The sequence below is a fragment of the Trichoderma atroviride genome, chromosome 7 (genome assembly GCF_020647795.1).
Source record: "Trichoderma atroviride chromosome 7, complete sequence".
Lineage (NCBI taxonomy): Eukaryota > Fungi > Ascomycota > Sordariomycetes > Hypocreales > Hypocreaceae > Trichoderma > Trichoderma atroviride.
In genome coordinates this window covers 227,077-245,579 of record NC_089406.1, presented here as the reverse complement: position 1 = coordinate 245,579, position 18,503 = coordinate 227,077, and the positions used below count along the sequence as shown (strand labels likewise).

General features: G+C 52.1%; 4 protein-coding genes across 4 annotated transcripts; 1 reads left to right on the top strand and 3 right to left on the bottom strand.

Moving 5' to 3' along the window:
- Positions 1-2,542: 2,542 nt before the first annotated feature.
- On the bottom strand, positions 2,543-4,543 carry TrAtP1_012066 (uncharacterized protein; the record flags this gene model as incomplete). The annotated part of the gene is made up of 4 exons (XM_066115381.1): positions 2,543-3,642; positions 3,700-3,763; positions 3,963-4,049; positions 4,205-4,543. The coding sequence occupies 4 exons, from the start codon at positions 4,541-4,543 to the stop codon at positions 2,543-2,545; spliced, it is 1,590 nt and encodes a 529-aa protein (XP_065971479.1).
- Positions 4,544-7,433: 2,890 nt separating this feature from the next.
- TrAtP1_012065 (uncharacterized protein) lies at positions 7,434-8,255 on the top strand (the record flags this gene model as incomplete). Its single annotated transcript, XM_066115380.1, has 1 exon — positions 7,434-8,255. The coding sequence occupies one exon, from the start codon at positions 7,434-7,436 to the stop codon at positions 8,253-8,255; it is 822 nt and encodes a 273-aa protein (XP_065971478.1).
- A 5,242-nt stretch (positions 8,256-13,497) lies between these two features.
- Positions 13,498-13,775, bottom strand: TrAtP1_012064 (uncharacterized protein; the record flags this gene model as incomplete). Its single annotated transcript, XM_066115379.1, has 2 exons — positions 13,498-13,547; positions 13,604-13,775. The coding sequence occupies 2 exons, from the start codon at positions 13,773-13,775 to the stop codon at positions 13,498-13,500; spliced, it is 222 nt and encodes a 73-aa protein (XP_065971477.1).
- Positions 13,776-15,182: 1,407 nt separating this feature from the next.
- TrAtP1_012063 (uncharacterized protein) lies at positions 15,183-18,487 on the bottom strand. Its single transcript, XM_014090485.2, has 3 exons — positions 18,317-18,487; positions 18,035-18,257; positions 15,183-17,977 (listed from the first exon to the last, which is right to left on the bottom strand). The coding sequence occupies exons 1-3, from the start codon at positions 18,358-18,360 to the stop codon at positions 16,754-16,756; spliced, it is 1,491 nt and encodes a 496-aa protein (XP_013945960.1). The 5' UTR covers positions 18,361-18,487; the 3' UTR covers positions 15,183-16,753.
- Positions 18,488-18,503: the final 16 nt, after the last annotated feature.

Here is an 18,503-nt window from a genome sequence, read left to right as displayed (position 1 = left end):
ATATGATATCACTTTTCATCTGATACAAAACACCAAAAACCCATCCAACAAGCAGCAACACCATCCATCGCCTCCAAGCCATCAACCAACTGCAGCAAAACCGTCCGCCGGAGATGGATCCTACTGGCCCGCCATCTCGTCCCTTCTCTTCTCTGCCGTCCACCCATAAAGAGAGCACATGCGTGATATGCACGCCCTAGATGCACTGCAACCGTAGTTAGTCAGGGGGGCCTGTCTCTTCCAGTCCCTAACGGGGATTGCTTCCGCCCGTTGGCTGGACCTCCCATGCGGTTTAAGCCGTTGCTGCATATCCTGCCAAACCGGAAAGAGACCCCTTCCGCCAGAACAAACCCGTTGGAAATGGACTTTGGACAATGACGCGCGGCGGTCCGTAGCCAAGGGAACCAGATGGGTTTATTCCGAAACCAATGTCATGGAGCAGAGGCGTAGTTTTCTCTTCCTCTTCTCTCTCTGTGCCGCTGTCAAACTCGAACCCCCCCCCTCCTTTCAGAAAATCTCCGCGTTACAAGACTCTTGTCACAACGAGACAACTTCCGCGCTCCATAATAACGGGCGAGCGTGTCATGTAGCAACTACTACACGAAAACCCGCAATCAAGCAGCTCCATGGCTCGCGGATATGCACATAAGACAAAAGACTCGCAATCCAACCACATGCACATCACTGCTTACAAAGAAACACAAATGCTACAGTACGATGACATTGTGCTACAAGCAGCATAGTACCTCTCTACCAGTGCTGTTATTGGCCACCAGCAGGCTAGACTCATGTAAAGGCTTGTGTTGCTGTTGGGACGATACAGGATACAATGCAGATAAGACCACGTCGACCACAGCCCTGGAGACAAAATGTCGCTGCCTATGCAATGGAGACGGCCTGTATTGGCGATTCCAAATGCCCTACAACAGGAAAGCAGAAACCAAGAGCCTCAATTGCATAGAATCAGCGTTGGAATGTGTACTCTACATTAAAAATTGTAACCAGCAGCCTCGGATATTATACGTCAAGACAACAGAGTCGGAGACGAAGCGAAAGATTATAATAACACACCCCATCCATGATTGATTACAAAACTATAAACAACAATTCTCACAACCCATTGGAAAACGGCTCCAGTGACACAATCTTTCTATACAACATTACTCTGTTCTCATACAACAACACCATGATAGACCACTCTATATAAAAATCCATACAATACCACCACCCGTCGCAACCTTCCAATGCAACTCCGGCCTCGCCGTCTTGGCATCGAAACACCAAGCCCCAGTTCCCAAGACACAATAAATCAACATGCTGTACGACGCATAACGAGGCTCCATCCACTCATTGTCTAGGCGGGGATTCAGACTCGGGTATGCCAGAATCCACCGCAATCCAACGCAAGTGTGCACTGTCAGCCTGATACCTTGGGTAGTACTGGCTGTCTTACTCAGGGCACATGCTATGGAACTTCAATGTATCTGTGGTCTCGTCAATGCAAGTCATCTTAGCAGGATACTACCTGCTTAGGTAGGCAAGGCCCAGGAGCAACAGCTGCAACAACTTCAACGTCAGCCTCGGCTATCCAACAGACACAACACACGTAGCAGACCAACAGGAAGAATCAAAAGCATAAGCGCGGAGCAGAGGATAGAACAAGCAGTGATTGCATTTAGTAGTTTCCTCCGACCTGGTCTCCCAAAAACGCCGATGCTATGACGTATCATAATATAACAAGAATCTTAAACCTCCGCCATATCGCCACCGCCTTGACATACCCTCCATGATTGCCTCGGGGACAAGAAAAAAAAAGAGAACGGGGCAGCAAAAGCCAAATAACGCTGGTACAAATAATGGGCTCGGTTGCCCTGCGAATCTTCCCCCAGGCTGGACATTGAATCAGCCTCGCTTCACTCCCCCTCTCCCTCTCTCACCCATGCCATCCATAGGTAGTTTCATCTCAACTTCATCCAAGCATTCCATCATTAAGAAAAATGCGGTAAGCAGACAAAGCTGGGTCCCGCAACAAAAAGAAGCATGCCATGCCTGCCAAATGATGCAAAGAAGCATATCAATCCTCGCAAGAAAAAGAAAGAAAAAAAAAGTAATCTTCTCCACCCATGTAGCTGGAAGCGATCAAGAGCCTTTCGCTTTACTTATATCGACCATCTTATGCTGTATCTGTCTTTCTTACTTCGTTCTGCTGAACCAGTTCGATCTTGGCAAATATTGTTTTCAACTTGCCTGGCAATGGCCGAGATCAAATGAAAAAGCTCAAAGCTGAGCTCTTGAATCCCATCAACGGGTGTGAGTAGTGCGCGTGTCACAAAAATCTCATGAATCCTTCCGCCGTTTTCGTCCGCTGCCACGGCCGTCCGAGTGGTCGTCATCCGGAACGTATTCTTCTGGGTGGAAATCGGGGTTGCCATAGTGCGCCTTGTTCCACACGCTGTTCTTAAAAGTAGTGCTCCTCGGTGCTTGGTCTACTGTGTCTCTAACGGTAGTAGTCCTACTCTCGTCATACTCCAGCTGGAAGGGGTTAAACACTATGCGGTACCCAGGAGTGTGATCCGCCGGCCGCACATTCGAAACAAGCCCAGGGAGGTGGCTGCTGCTGCTGCTGTTGCTCCTGATACTTGTGGCGTTCATCATTGTCGGGCTGGGAGTCATGGAGGTGCTGGGAGTCATTGGAGCTGGCGAGACTACAGGGGGGGAATGAGGGTGGCGGTTGCTGCTGTGCAACCTGAGAGGGCACGGGCTCGGGAAACGGCGTCGCCCACGAAGGTTGCTGTTGCGACGATATATAACGGTCGTCAACAGGACTGGCCATGGGCGGCGTCATGGGCGATATTTCGGGCATGGAAGTCATTGGACCCAGCGAGTTCATGCCGAAGCCAGGTAGCATGGAAAGGATATCCATGTTGGCTCCCGGGAAGCCCGCCTCGCCGCCAGGAACCGCATGGATGGCAAGATTGTTAGTCAGGCTAGAGACTCGGTTTACCTGTACATCAGCAGCATTGGAAGCGAGAGTCGACGGAGCCTGGACGGGTGGCGTGCGGTACAGGATGTCGTAGTGGTCGGGGCGATAGAGCAGATATATCGTAGGCCCAAGAGCTGCCGGGTCCTGCTCGTTGGCCTCTTCCGGGAAGCGATAGCGATTAACTTGGCTGCCGGGGCTGCGGTCCAGGTAAGCAACCTCCAAGACGAAGTCGATTGGCTTGAGCAGCAGGTTGGCCAAGCCAACGATGCCCAGGTGCTCAATCTCACGGTTGACAATGTCAATCGCCTGCGAGCAGTATGCCGCAATTCCTCCATGGTCGGCAACAAAGGGGTCGTAGATGGCTGCATTTCCCTTGAGATAGGTGGCGGCCAGCATGCGGAAGTAGTAGATGATGTTTGCCTCGACGGTGTTGTCGTTGAAACGCTGGAGCAAGATGACTCGAGCCAGGCCCGGGTTTGCAATGTTGGCAGCAACATCTCGCAGCAAGCCGTGAGCCTCTTCGGCAAAGTCTTCGTGGTATTCGTAGCGGCCAATGTTGGAGAGCATGGAGCCGAGGCTCATGAGGCGGGCCACCTCGCCTTCGATCCGGGCTTGGTCTCCGAGGTCGATGAGCTTCTCGTAGTAGGCGAATGCGATGGCTGGAGAAGCTTGTCATTAGCAGGGTACGAAAGAAGAGCAGGCCAGGCTCGACTCACCGCGCCATCCGCAGTTTCCATCACCCTTGATCTGGCGATAGTGGGAGTATGTCTGGGGCAGAGCCTGAAGTGGGGGAAAGAAAGCAGTCAGCATCGGCACTTGTCATGACATGTCATTCATCCTCTTGCGTCTCGTCTTGTTTTCTGTGGGTTTGTTGTCTTGTTGTCCTGTGGTTTCAATCCAGCTCGCCTTTCCGCCATGTTGACAGCTTCTCACTTGATTGATCGAGGATGAGGGACGGGGAGGGACAAGGGAGACAAACAATGGTCTTTTCGACGTATACCGGGTCGGCTTTGGCGTACTCCTGGGTGATGGCGTCGCTCGGCGTCTTTTCGCCGACAAACGGGCCCTGTTGGAAGCAGAAGACGTTAGCAATGCCCTCTTTTTCCTCTGAGGATCCCTTCATTCGCCGAGCAGCTCCTCTCATAGACTGCTGCTGCGTCGCAACCCAGAGGTGCTATTCACTCTCCACTGGTCGATTCTCTCTCCCCAAGTTCTACGCACCTCGAGGCCTGGCTGGAATCGCTCGGCCGCCGCCTGCTGCGCGGCCATGTCGTGCAGGCCGGCGTCCTGGTCCTCCATCTTGATGACGGGGCTGCCGCTTCGATCGAGGCGCTGTCGCAGGGCAAACTGCTGGTGCTGGTGCTGGTGATGCGGAGACGAAGAGCTGTAGGGCGGGTAGACTTGAAAGCCACCGCTCGATGCGCCAGCTCCAGCGCCAGCTCCAGCGCCAGCTCCGGTGGGGAACAGAAAGTCGAGGCTGTGGGGAGCTGCTGCCGCTATGCCATAGGGGAAGGGCGAGTAGGAGGAGCCTGAATAGGGCGTTGGCTGAGCCTGGAACATGCCTGTGCTCCGCAAGGGCAGCCGGAACCAGCAGAGTTGGAAGTGTGTGGAGGAGGAAGAAGAGTCGAGAGTCGAGGTCGAGGTCGAGGTCAAAGGGTTGCCGTGATCGATCAGCGAGCTCTTGCGGCGTCACAGCGGGCGGCAGCTGCGTCTGGTGTGTTTAGCGGCAGCTTCAGTGGCACCGGCCGGCGCTGGTGGTGCTGGTGTCCACTGTGATGGAGGTCCGGTTAATATTGAAGTGTGCAAGTGCTGCTGCTGGGCAATGGAGCAAGCAAGTGAATTGGATTAAATGTTTTTGAGGACAAGATATTAAAGATCAATGCAAAATGCAAGATAAGAAGAAGAAAGGCTAGGAGGGGGAAAGAATAAAAAAAAAGTCTAGAGCACCAGCGGCTATTATCTCTGTTTGCGTTCTTGCCTCTTTCTCTCTCGTCCTTGGTTCCTTGATTAATATTTTTATTTTTTGTTTTTATTTCCTAGCTTTTTTCGAGTTAGCGGCGGTAGCAGCGGTTAGACGTGCGGGAGGAAATAAAAAGAAGTGGTGCAGGCGGTCGGTGCCGGGGCGATGGCAAGTACTGCCGCCATGCGTGCAAGTACAGGTACGGGCACTGGGGCTGGTACCGGTACCTGGCAACTGTCCGTACCTTGCTCAGTCAATTTGACGTCTGGTTGAATTGTTTGCCGTCTCCAGCCTCAGCGTTCCAGAGCCGGTTCCCTTGAGTGCTGACCGGGGCCACGGGCGCTGGTGCTGCCTGTACGGTGCGCTGGCGGCGGGTGGGCCGCTGTGAAGCCGCGTTTTGGGCCCTGTCTAGCGCTATGGCAGCGCTGGAGCTCTCTGGGGGCGGGTTCAGCACAAGTCCAGGCGTCGCGACCGATTAGCGAGCTTCGGCTGGGCCGTGGCCTTATGGATCACGGGACGGGAGGATGTGAATTGAGAGCTGGGAGTTGAGAGATTCGGAAAATCGACAAAAGCCGAAGGAAGCCGAGAAGAAGCAAGCAGTAGACGAGTGAACAAGAGATGTTTGTCACCGAGATACAAGCAAGGCAGAGAGAGGGCAGAAAGAGTTGAATGAGAGCGGGCTGCAGTCTGTACTGGAACCTCCACTTCAACTGGAGAAACCACAACCAGGGCCGATATGTAGGTACGGGCTCTGCTTGTATGTATGCGCTTAGACTCCGGCAAGCCTAAAAAAAAGTGACGGCGGGATGAGAGAGAGAAAAAACATGAAATGTGACCAAGTCCTGGCTTATATGCCAAGTCATGGCCTCAGCAGGCGGGTTGCAACGTAAAAGCGTGTCTGGCCCCGGCCGAGTTGCGAAATGCTCGCACATCAACTCCCGCAAGGCCTCGGCCACGGGCTCCAGGGATGGCAAATGGAGACGAGGCTTCGGGGTACTTGTGGCTCTACTTGTTGCTTGTTGCTTGCTGCCTGCTACTGTACACGCCCTCTCTTCTTCTCTGCTGCATAACCAGGCACATCTCTCTCCAATGAGCCTCCGTGTACAAGTAGGCATCTCAAACTCTCAAGCCACTGGCTGGTCAGTGCTCCAAGATTGAAAAGACCTTCTCCGGAAGGCTTGCAGAGACAGGCAAGTAGAATACTTGGTCCTTGTACTGCTACACTGCTGGGTACAAGCTGGAACAAGGTCCAGGATGATCAGAGACATGCATTAACAGCTCAACGCGATGTGATGGGGACAGGCCAAGCACAACAAGCGACCGGGGTCTCGCGTAGAGTAGGACTTGTTGTACCACTACCGACAACGAACCCTTGCAACCCGAGGACCAAGGCCAGAATCAAGCAAGAATGGAATAAATAGTAATTGACGTGTAAACCTACCTACATCACGAGAATGAATGCAGTCAAGTACTCATCTTATTATACGTAAAGCTTATAGGCACTAACCCAGCAGTACCGTTTCCATTTACTTCAATCAAACGCTGTAAGCCATCCGGCTGTCGGCTCACAGAGATGCCGTCAGGGCCCATTGGCTGCAGGAACAAAAGACAAGTCAATCCGGATAATAATAAAAAAATCACCAGCAGGTGCCTGAGCTTCTGGGGAGACGTCTGCTCTGGGGGGGGGGGCGATCTGGTCCCCAGCCTAGAGTGGGCAAGGTGAAGAGGCCCATATACTAGCTACGGATCCAGCAGTTAACCCCCATGCTCGTGCTTCCAAAGAACGGTGAGAACGACGGCCAATTTAACAAGGTGCGGACCGAGAGAGTTTAGGAACAAAAGCCCGTCAGGGGGGAGGGGAGTCGCCCCGGTCAAAAGAGCCCACGCAACTCGCGGGTAAACTGGGACAACGCAATAGTGGCCGCCGTGCTAGTAGGTACACGATCATGGCACTACTGTACTGTACTGTAGCAGCATGTATGTACGTGCTGGCAGCCATCACGGAGCGAGATGGAAGGCAAGGGTAGAGGCGACGATGGACTTGAAGGAGGTACAAGTACATGTGCCTATACGCAGTTCCGGCAGGGGAGGGGATATCCCAGCAGTGGCTGGCTGTATCATGTGCGTGCGTGTCAGTGTGTGTGTCTGCTCCATCCAGAGTGCTTGTCCACCATACTGTGCATGGCTCACGTAACTGTTACAAGTGCAGGCGAGTACTGGATCCATGTGGTCGGTTGCGTGCTTCACCCGCGAATGCTATGGTGCCATGCCGCAGCGGCGAAAAAAAAAGGTGGCGCTCTGGGACATATGAGAGTCGGGGCTAGAAAGAAGGCTTCACGCTGGGAGGCGTCAATGCCTCGAGTCAAGAGACCGGCGGGCAGGGAGACGAAAAGAAGCCGGAGTATCAAGTGAGGGGGTTGAGGGGTGGCAAGCAGAGCTGAGGACATAGGTCTGCCTCGTATAAACGAGCGGGCAAATAAGAGGGAAACGATGGCAAAGGATGCTTGTACGAATGCTGTAAGAGAGCCTTGGAGACGAGACGAAAAGAAATCCCACAAGCCATGCGGACCTGACGCAGCGGGCCTTGAAGCCGGTCGGGTTCGACTCCGTAGTGCCGGCTGCATGTACAGGGTCATGGCAAGTTCCAAGCTCCATGAGAAAGCCAGGACCGAGATCGAGCAAGGGAGCGTTATAATAGCCGTTGTTACATGCGGTGACGAGGCTGCAACCCAACCCTACTCTATACCGCGTGGGTACTACGTATTTGCTAGGGCGTGGGCTGTAATAACGCTTCGTGCAGGCTTTGGACTGTCTATGCATCGGCTTGGTATTGAATTCTACTTGCAAGTACCAGATGTATTGACAAGGGAGGAACAAGAGGTGAGCGAGCGAGCAGCAGCAATTCGGCCCATCTTGCCGTACATGTGCCTAGTGCATAACAACACATGGCATGATATTGGAGCTCTACAAGTACTTGGATATGCGTCATCAACAACTGCCGACGCAAATAGTATCAAAATAGATGGCTCCGTATCCGAGCTGGAACAAGAAACAGCAAAGCCTGACTTGCTGACACACGCCGCCCCGTCTTATACCGTCCCGGTCATTGCCTCTGCCTCTGCTTCTGCCCCTGTAGGTATTACGCCAAGGACTGGAACAAGATTGAGGCGAGCTGGACCTTGGAAACGTCGCCGCCAGTGTCGTCATTTCTGCTGTGCATCTCTCTGCTTTCTTGTTTCCAATGATAGGACTTGCGAGAGCACCTCGGGGCGCTGTAGGCTACTTGCGAGAGTACAGTTGGATTCATATTAATATGCCGCAGACAATGCCGCAGTTGGTACATGTATCCAAAGGAACATGTACCTGGGACGCGGTTACACCGCATTGCATTGCACGAGCAAGGGACTGGAGCTCGAGGCCTAGGCACTGGACAACGCGTTGCTGCTTTTCGTTTTGTTTCTTTTCCCGCTCAATCAGTACATATCCGACGAAATACCTACACACAGCTTTACTACGCAAGCCTACTAGACGTCGTTGTTTGCTACACGTATTTGGTGTCGCCATTCAGCTTATAGTCCACCTGCTAGTCTACTCGTCGTAATTGATATTCAATGGTGCTCCCGTCCTCAGAGGTACCTTGTACCCAGGGCCATTTTGCTCGTTCCCGATAGCTGGGAGAAGGAACAAATGCCTGCATGTAACAGGAGGGTAGCTGCAGATTATCGAAGCCGGGGGTGGCCACTTGAAAAAAAAAAAAAAAAAAAAGAGGAGTGCAAAAGAAAAAAAAGGCTACAGGGTGCGAGATTGGCTGCGTCGTTCTTTGGACCACACGGCAATGCCGGTCACAGCCAGGACCGGGGTGCCTTTTGGAAGGAGAGGGGAGATGAAGGGAAGAAGACAAAAGGCTGGGGCTGGTGGTGCTCAATAGTTGCTACAGGCATGGCATGTACTGAGATTGAGATCCAAGTAGGTACTGTACATGTATAGATAGGTCGGTCTTTGTAATATGATGCTGCTGCAGGAGGTTACGCCGCTCATCGAGAGCGAGGCTCGGAAGCATCAACCTGCATATGCGTACATACGCTCCACTCCACAAAGTCACGGATACAGGCCGCTCCAGTCAATGCGTATACAGCACACACATGTTTCTGCTCTGGAGCCTGTGCGAGCTGCACGTCGCCGGCGATGACAAGCGCGTGTGGGAGCAGTGAAGCTGGGCGTATCGGAAGCGACTCTGAGCCACGGCGATGCAACGGGCGATGAGCCTCTGTGCCCGGAGCGATGCGGGCGTGTGTGCGTCTGTCCTCGCATATTGGATCCATGCTCTGTGGCACCTTGCTTTGGCACACCCGTCTTGTTACTGCCGAGGTCTTTCAGGCGTGGTTATGGTTATGGCAGCGTAGACAAGTTGTTTAGCATAACCAGCTATGCCAACTGCGTGCATCTATTTTCGCATAGAGGGCTTGACTTGAACATCCGCTGACGCTGACCTTTGTCCCATTGGACGCGGCTTTGAAATCGGTCAGCCCGCAGCATATGCGTCTTTATCTCGGCAAAGCTTCAACGGGTGCCCAGCCAATTCCACGCTTGCAATCAATGGCTCTATGCATTCATTGTACGATTGCACGAGTGTGAGCACCGGTAGTTGTATCACGAATCAAACCACTGGTAGATTCAATACGTTTAATTCTCAATGTCCATCCCCTTGCAGAAGAAGAAATGGGGCTCGCTTGGTGATCAAACTCTCCTCGCCCTATTTGTGACCGGGGCGAGTTGTCCTGCCTCACCTGCGGGCTGATATTCGGCGAGCCATACAGCCTGCTCATGTATGTGAAGGAGTAAATCACATCACTGCAGCACCAGGGGCCGGGCGCTTGAGACCATTCAACGCATAAAAGTATAGCCTACGTGCAGCAAGTTTGCTCTGCTCGCCAAGTCTACATCTAGGTATCTACGTGTAAGTTGCGTCTTGCTCGTTGCATGTACCTATTCATTGATTAGCGTCGGTGCTTGGCCAGCCTTCAGGCCCTGTCAGGGCTTTTGCGCGAGTATACATTACTCTATTGCTTCCTGGACAACTGCAAGCTACACATCATCTTTCCTGGCGATCAGACACCGAAGCTGTAAGCCAGCCCAATCAGTGTTGAGCCAAGGCGGAGACGCTGAAGGCTGTTTCGTATGTACAGACAGGCATCGTCTTGTTGGCTCCTCTTTTGTTCCTGCCTTCTCCCTTGCTTTCCCTTGCTCTTCTTTTCTTTTTGTTTCTCAGTTACCAGGGGTTTCAAGCCAAGCATATCCGTTGGTTACATACATACATGTCCGTCCATTCTCTGAAATAAAGTTGGCCGACACTCCCCACTGACGCTTCCATCATTGGCGCTGCTCGCTGGCCACTTGCACGGTTCTGGTACATTTCGCCGGTCCAGCTGTATTCCCGTCTGCCTGCTGCTGCATCGTTGCCGCCGCCACTTGCTTCTTCCGCCTCTCTTCCTTTGGTTCTTCCTTTTGCCTCCCCACTTCCGGGACCCCTTCCAGTTCCAGGTCCTTGTTCAGCCGTCTTACTCAATAGGGAGGTCAGTAGCAAGAAAGAGTAATCACAGGGCTACTGCCTAGGCTCGAGCAGTACTAGCAGCAGTCGGAAAGAGATGACTTCGAACGGCTTCTGGGGAACGGACTCTGTGTGCTGAGAGATGCTGGGAACTACCTTGGAGGTACCCGAGCTCGCCGACTCCAGAACGCCTCGACACATGTAGCGCCATGTGCCCAGCGCCTCTCGAGCCCTGCTTAGCGCTGTGATGTCCAGTTCTTAGTGCTGTATGCCTCGAATGTATACTTGTGCCTACATACATGTATTTACAAGGAAGGGCATCTGTACATGGAGAACCGCTGCCATCGTTGTCAGTCGACTGCCGAATCCTGACCCGAGCCCTCTGCATGCCACCAGCCGCCCGTCTCCATACTTACCGCAGCCCCAGCTCCCAGGCCCAGGCCAATGATGAAGACGACGTCGTCAAAATAGCTCCCGCTGTCGATCTCAGCGCTCTTCCCTAGCGGCGCTGACTTGTTTCTTCGTTATGCTAGCATGGTAGCACTAGCAGTGTTTGCCCTTTGGCCACTAAAACGAAGAGAGGGGCCGCCAAGATCTCATGGGTTAGGGGAGCAAACATCAATAGTTCTAGCATACTAGAGTATATTCCAGCCATGCCCTAGGAGCAGGCGTTGAAGGCGAGATACCGACGGCTGCAGAGGGGATGCTACTGTGCAAGGTCTCGGGAGAGACTAAAGTGTGTACAATGTGTACATGTACATGTAATCCTTGAAAGCAACAGTCCGTGACGGCTCCAGGATATGGCATACAAGCAGAGCACTCAGAAAGCCACGCAACAATATCACTCTATTTTACTTTGCAAACGACCGGGGCGCCAGAAAGACGAGCCACGCAGACCCATTGCCGCGGGCGTGTGCTTCCTTCGCTCCATGCAGCAACAGCCGATGCTATGCCTGGCTGCAACGACACGCATACAAATCAAGTCATCAGCGCGTAGCCTGCCGATTGGCTGCTCCCGCGGCCGCTGTGGCTTGCTTCTGAGACAATAAGCACGCAGCCGAACAGCGCATACTTACATTGTACGGCACGCTGTAGAGCTTGATGAGGGCTCTTGCATTGCCTGGCAGGTGAGGTGAGGTGGCCGGGCCTTGTATAAGCAGTGGTACGACTCTAGAACAGGTTTTTGCGCAAAGAAGGCTGAAGTTTCGTCTTCCAATCAGAAGAATTGCATAGACACTGATACATTAGGGCGCCGGAAGCTGTCGATACGCATTCCGTGGTTCGGATGGTGTCCGTGCAGTCCTTGAAGCGTACAAGTTTTCTCTCTCACACTCGTCTCTTCTCACCTCCTCGCTTAGAGTAGACTGTTCTAACATCTGTAGACTGGAGTTGCCTGTTGCTGTGATATATACAGCATCACACAGCTCATGACACCCCATCACCGCATCAACGTCAGCAATTAAAACTTGCTTTGCCCTTACCAGCAATGGGCAAGTTTCTCCGCGTCCCGTCCGCTGCATCACCGCGAAATTAACAAAAATGTGACGACCCCCTTGCCTGCACGCGGCGCTAATCGTGCCTTGTCGTTGGTAGCAGCGTGGTATCGCCTCCATCTTGGAGCTGTCCGGCCGCATCAAGTGCTGTGAATCAGTCAAGAAGGGGCTCCGATCAGGGCAGTATCCTGCGCAGAATTATCGACGTGTAATATTGCTGCTCCGCAGGCCAGCATGGAGATGATGCTAGCAGCTACTAAAAAGTAGGCCCTTTGATATCCTCCGAGACGGGGCGTTTCTGTGTACTGCACGAGGCACATTGGCCACTCCTTCGATGCATGTACAAGTACACATACTCGGTACCACCCCATCGACCTCGCCGGTATACATTAATTACGGATACTCCGTCCACCCATGCTCATCTCACGCACGTCCAGGCGCAGGTACCGGTACCCAGAGCTCAGTCGACCAGCTACGCACGGATACCTGCTTCATGCTGCTGGGTTTGGGATATCCCAGCAAGCTGCTTAATTCCACCAGGCATCTTAGTAATTGCTCTCAGCACAGAATGCATAGCTCTTAATTCCGCTAGAGGCTCCACTCGGCCGTTTTGCAGAATTACTTGGAATGGACAATGATGTCTGAGGCTGGTTGGCCAGTCGAGGCATGGATGTGGCATCTAGATGGACATGTATCTACTGGTACAAGTATTCCACAGCTGTACTTTGACCGCCTGCTTCTTACCGACTGGCCGGTAGCCCGGGTTATATTTCGAAAGCCGGTGAATGCCTACATCTAAGCGTTATTACATCGACAAGTGCAAGCATATATGCCAGCCCACAGTCCTATGACTATCGAGTTTGTCACATCACATGTGGCCAAGCACATGTAGCGTCTCTCGTATCACTACTAGTAGTTGCAGTCAGTATGCCAGCAACACTCACAGCACATGAGCTCAGTCATAACCGAGCTCTTTCTACAAGCCTGTTCCCTGCACTTGTTCCTTTGCCTCAGTGCTGGACGAGACCTCCACAGCACGCTGCTCCCCCCTGTATTATACTCGTAGTGGCATCCTCGATGCATCTTCAGCTCCTGCACATGCCCATCTGCGTACCACCACACCTTGCAAAGGCAATACCACGGTGACCCCCACCTGACTGTGCTGTTAATTCCATAATATACTGCTAGCAATGTCTATTTTCAATGCGCTGTACGGAGCAGTATATACCACAAGTATCAGCAACACACATGCATAAAGACCGATGCAGGCTGCATTATCGCCATCATCACTTCGGATACCAGCACCGAGAAACTCAAAGCTTACGTAGGCCATTTCCCATGTGTGCGGCCGTATTCTCTGCATATCCCTCTGCATGTTTCAGTCTGCAAAGTGCGCGCAGAGGGCCGTCTATAGTATCAAATACATGTAGGCAGATGTACCTATGCATCAGGTGAGAGTTTTCATCTCCGCCACAAGCACACCACCCTCGATACAAGTACAGCAACACCATTATTATATGGTCTCCTCTGGGCTGAATGCTTCAATCCAAACACCGCGCCAAGCTGCACATTCACAACAACACGCAAGCTGCCTGCATAATAGACAATTACACGCATACAAGCAAGCATATCCCATGTCCCCTCGCGATGTCCCGTCGGGTCGAGAGACCAGCCGTGATTAGCAGCATGGGTAGTCACTTGATGCTGCTTTCCACCAGCAGGGCTGCCAAAGCCTCCGTATCTCATCGCCTCGCTCAGCATCACCCCGAAGCCGCCAAGCTGAGAATACATGCTGGCACTCTTCCGCACAGTATCTCGGCAAGAATATCATCTAATAGCGCGCATCCAATATGTAAGCCCCTTCTCCTCTCGTCTTTCTGGGGGATTGATTGGACTGCCGGCGTCGAATCCCCACTCCATCACGATGCTTGTCCGCAGTACAAGATGCAAACAGGCTCTGCCTCTATTGGCCCCCGTCAACACTATTGCTAGGTCTACCTATTGCTACCGCCGTTGCTGCCGCTACTGCCCGCTCTAGAATGATGCCGGGACTAGCATTCACCGATGATGTCGCTGTAATTAGCATGTTTCCACTAATTAGCATCATGTACTCTATGCAAGTTTGCTTCAGCATTCCCTGCGGGAACCGACAGGACCCCCGAGCCGACTTCCTCGTACTGTAGCAGAGCCTTGTAGGAGTACTGTACTTGTAGCATCGCCGGAGATCTGGTCCTAAGCCGAATGTCCAAGCAAGGAAGTTGAAGCTCATGCCGCGCCTTCTTCCAGCCCCCAAACAAATCCCAGCATGCCCGGGTCCACAAGAGTACGATCACAAGCACAGGTAATCAGTACTCTAATAACTGGTGGAGGCATCTTTCAAGACATGCAGCATTAGCCGTAACCTTCTGCACAGAGGGACAGATAAAGTTGAGGAAAGCAAACACTAGGGGCCACGTAGGGTCCAGGTGTAATAATGAGAACAGGGGAGCACATTATGCAATTCTGATACAAGGACATGATAACAACATGCAGAAGAATTATGAACTGTCAGGTGTCTCCAAGAAGCCGGGTACATGTACATTGCACACACTCCATGTAACCAATCTCTGTATCACCCTTCTCGGGGCCTCTTCACAGCAAATCATTTCAGCTCGCAGGGCTCTGTACCGCGTGTAGGCGCCACATCTTTGTGCTTCTCGACCACAGGCGTAATCCCCAGTCTTCAGCGGCACGTTGCCCAAACGGTGATGTGCAAGTGTCTCATTTGTAGGACACGACAGAAACTGGAGTGATGTGAAACCGGGTTGCTCAAAAAGACGCAAAATGCTGCAAGTAGTAAATGAAATGCATGCATCACAACAGAGGAGTGGCTATAGAGGAACATGGAGAGAGTTGTTTGTTTTGCGAATTACGGGTAAGCAAATGCCGCTCCGAGAGCACCTGATGGATCGATCGATTGTCGTCAGACTTCGGAGCACGAGAGACGTTCTGTTACGATAATCTCCAGCTTCCTGTTTGGAGCATGACAGCTGCGGGCCGTGGATTGGGCGGACATGGTACTCGTATCTAGCGGAATTATGAAGCGCCTCACAGTAATAACTTCTTTTGTTGTCTGTTTTAGTTTTACTAGTGACGCCCATCATAATCGTGAGCCATCTGCCCTACGTATGATGGGTGCGTGGCTACACCGCATTAGTCCCGTAGATGTGTGTCTGTGTAAGTGTGTGTGTAATGTGATGGTGCCGTGTCAGTCCAGTCTAGATTCTTTATCCTACCCTGCACTGTAGATTCTATTTTCGTCGTGATACAACGTGTCTGCAACTTCAAAGGCCTCATGCAGAGCAAGGACAAAAGAGAAGAGAATACGAGACATGTTGCTGTGTGGAACGAGCCTTGCCTTGTGCCTCAAAAGACAGCAGCCTGTTGCACTGCATGTTGAAAACTCCGTTGTAAAGAGTCAGTAGTAACTGCTCGCTCTCTTATATTGGTCAATACTTGCTCTCGGATTGCCCGTTCTGTGCCCTATCCCTGCGTAGTTTTCCATTACTCATATTGATGGCGAATTCACTGTCGATTTATACGTCTTGTAGCATTGCCAAGTTCACTGCGTGGATAATGGAGATACTTTACACCCATGTCTAGGATCCAGCTCGCGGTGTAACACTCCCACTTGCTAATGCCCTCTTTTCCGCCCTTTCTTTTCTTATTTTTCGTCTGTTTGTTTTTATATCCCGATCCCTGACACTCTATTCTATTGCAAACTCGCTTCCATGCAGCTTTGCCAATCGGACCCAGCTTGTTCCGCCGGCTGCCTTGAGACATGAGTCGCATCGTCGTACTCGTACAGATGAGGGGTTACGGGGTTATAATAACGGCATCGCCTATTTTGTGGAATCGGAGCTTAATGGCCGGGGCTTGAGGAGATCGAGATGTGTGTTTACGGGCAGTAGTCTTGCGGCTTGTGTAGGCAAATGAGATTTGCTGCTTCAGGCGTTGCTTCAATAAAGACATGATCCATATATGGGCTCTCCTGGCTTCCAAGTGCTCTCCGTACTGTAGATATTTCTTAATCATGAATATTGCACCTTCTCATCTCTTGACTGATTGTAGTAAATTGTGGGGGGGCAATCATGAGGATCCATGACCCAATATTCCAAGCAGCACGGTAGTTCTACCTCAAGGCTACGGTTGTATTCATGCAGAGACTGATGATGCATAAGAGAATCTCATTAGAAACAAAACGAGGTCTAGAACCCAAACTTGTTCTCTGAAGCGGGAAATGCGCATTTACTGCGGAGAATCTTGCCCTGGCCTTGATCTTTGCCGAGCCATTCGGATGCCACCCGGAATGCTACCCGTATCCTTGATATCGTCGTGGCGAATGCGTGCAGATCACCTCGTCTACAGAATGCTACACGTGGGTGAATGTACGCGGGTAACTTCTCTTGTTGATATGACAAGCATCAATCGCAGGCTTCGCTCTGTATTTGCCTATCCCAGTCCATTTCCCCCCCTTCGTGGCAACGTCGTATTCCTCGCCAAGCACAGGCGTCCAGCTTTCGTTCGCCACAAAATCTGCACGCTCAAGACCCCATCCTGTTCTCCATCCAAGCGACGGCGCCTGTATGAGGGAAGTGGTCACCCCGTAATAAATTTCCGGCGTAGGGTTATCATGGAAACTTGCTTGAAGAGGGGGTACCGTCGCAGCGCCTCCAAAACAAGGCGCTGGAAAACAGAGAATGAAGAAAGAAAAAAGAATGATGTTGTAATCAAAGAGGCGTCAAGACAGGTTTGCCCTTGCCAGGCCTATGTAGTGGGCGCTGTGCCGGCCGGCCACCGGCTTTCGCAAGGCTCGCCAAGGCCTGGACGTCGAGGCCAGGAGTCGCGTCTTCGAAAGAAGTGTGCTCGATCCGGAAGCCCTCGCCCTCTCTGAAGACGGCCCCAAATAACTCGTTAATGGATGTGGTCAGGCTATCGAGCGCCTGGATTCTGCTAATGTCGGCAGCAGATGTTATCTCTAGAGTGCCTGCCTGCTGGTTGACTGATCCCTTGATCTTGCCATCAATAATGAGAAAGCTAAGGATATCTTGCACCTCGGGCTCTGATATTCGCAGCTGATTGGCAATCCATGACAGCTTCATGCGTGTGTAAGGCGCAATGAGTTTTAAAACTCCCTTGGTCCGTATGTTTCGCGTGACCTCATCGATGTTCTCTGCGATGAACGGATCTGCTAGAATGTCCTGGTTGTTTCGCAGCGCTTTTTCGTAGGCATGAACATCGTCCCGCTGGTATGCATCGACAAGCTCCGTCATGGCAGAGATGCGAGGATCAGTCTTGTAGGGCTTTGTCTCTTGCGAGTCAAACGGGTTGATGTTTGACTTCATCAGCATGGTGGTGAGAAGCAGATACTTGAGAACTTGGATCCGCTGTAGCGATCCTGCCTCGTCGTAGTTGCGGAACGATTCAAAAAAGTCACTCTGCGCCTCCTTCCAGTTCTCCTCGCTCATGTGCATTTTGCCGCCGCATTCACGGATGATACCCATGATGCGGGGATGCGGCACGGCAGACTTGACCTTGAGCGCACGATTGTAGAGCGTCTTGAGCTGCTTGTTGTTTCTCGTCTCCGCCAACATCTGAATCTCCAAGGCGTAAATCTCCAGCGAATAAGTTCCCTTGCCTGGATCATCGCTGCCATCGGGGCGCTGGCAGGCCTTGTGAAGCTCTCTAAGCTTCTTGGATACTGCCGAGTACTCTTTGCGGTCCAGCAGGAGTTTGGCCAGCTTGATGTTCGTCTTCAGCCACAGCCGCTCGTTATTCGTGCTCTGGAAGCTCTGAAGCGTGAGGGAGTAGAATTTCTCGATGCTCTTCACGGCTGCTGACTCGTCGGCGCCTTTTTCGATGTAGTCGAGCATGTTGTTGATTGACTTTTCCGAGTAGTTTCTCGTAACGGCCGATTTGACGTATGTGAGCAGCTCGGCGAAGTGTTCGGCCGCCTGGAGTTGGTAGTTGTCAGTAACCTGGTGTCAACGTCGGCGAGCTCAGCTTCTCACTTGGTCGTACTGCCCCAGCTTGAATTCCAGCTTGATGGCCTGCTTCAGGCCCTTGAATCCCCATTCGCCCTTGTCCGGCTCGAGGGGCGGTATCCCGAGAAACTCCGCAATGGCATCTTGGGGGTCGCTGAGCTTCAGCTGCTTGGCGTTGTAGTATTTGTTCTCGATGCCGACATCGCCAGCCTCCTGTTCGTCGTCGTCTTCCTCGTACTCGAAGTCATATCTGCAAGCATCGCATCAGCACAGGCCGTGAGCGCCTCGGTTTCCAGGAATAGCACCAACTGTTCCTCATCAGACTCTTGCATGAAATCCTCGTCGTCAGACATTGCGCCGATTCTATGTTGTAATCGAAGAGTGGCAAGACAGATAAAAAGCTTCTTCTGAGCAAAAAGGTTATCGTAGAGATTCTGCTGGGAGTGATGACGGTATGTTCAATTGTTTGTCGTGAGCTGCTGTATCTTGGATCGAA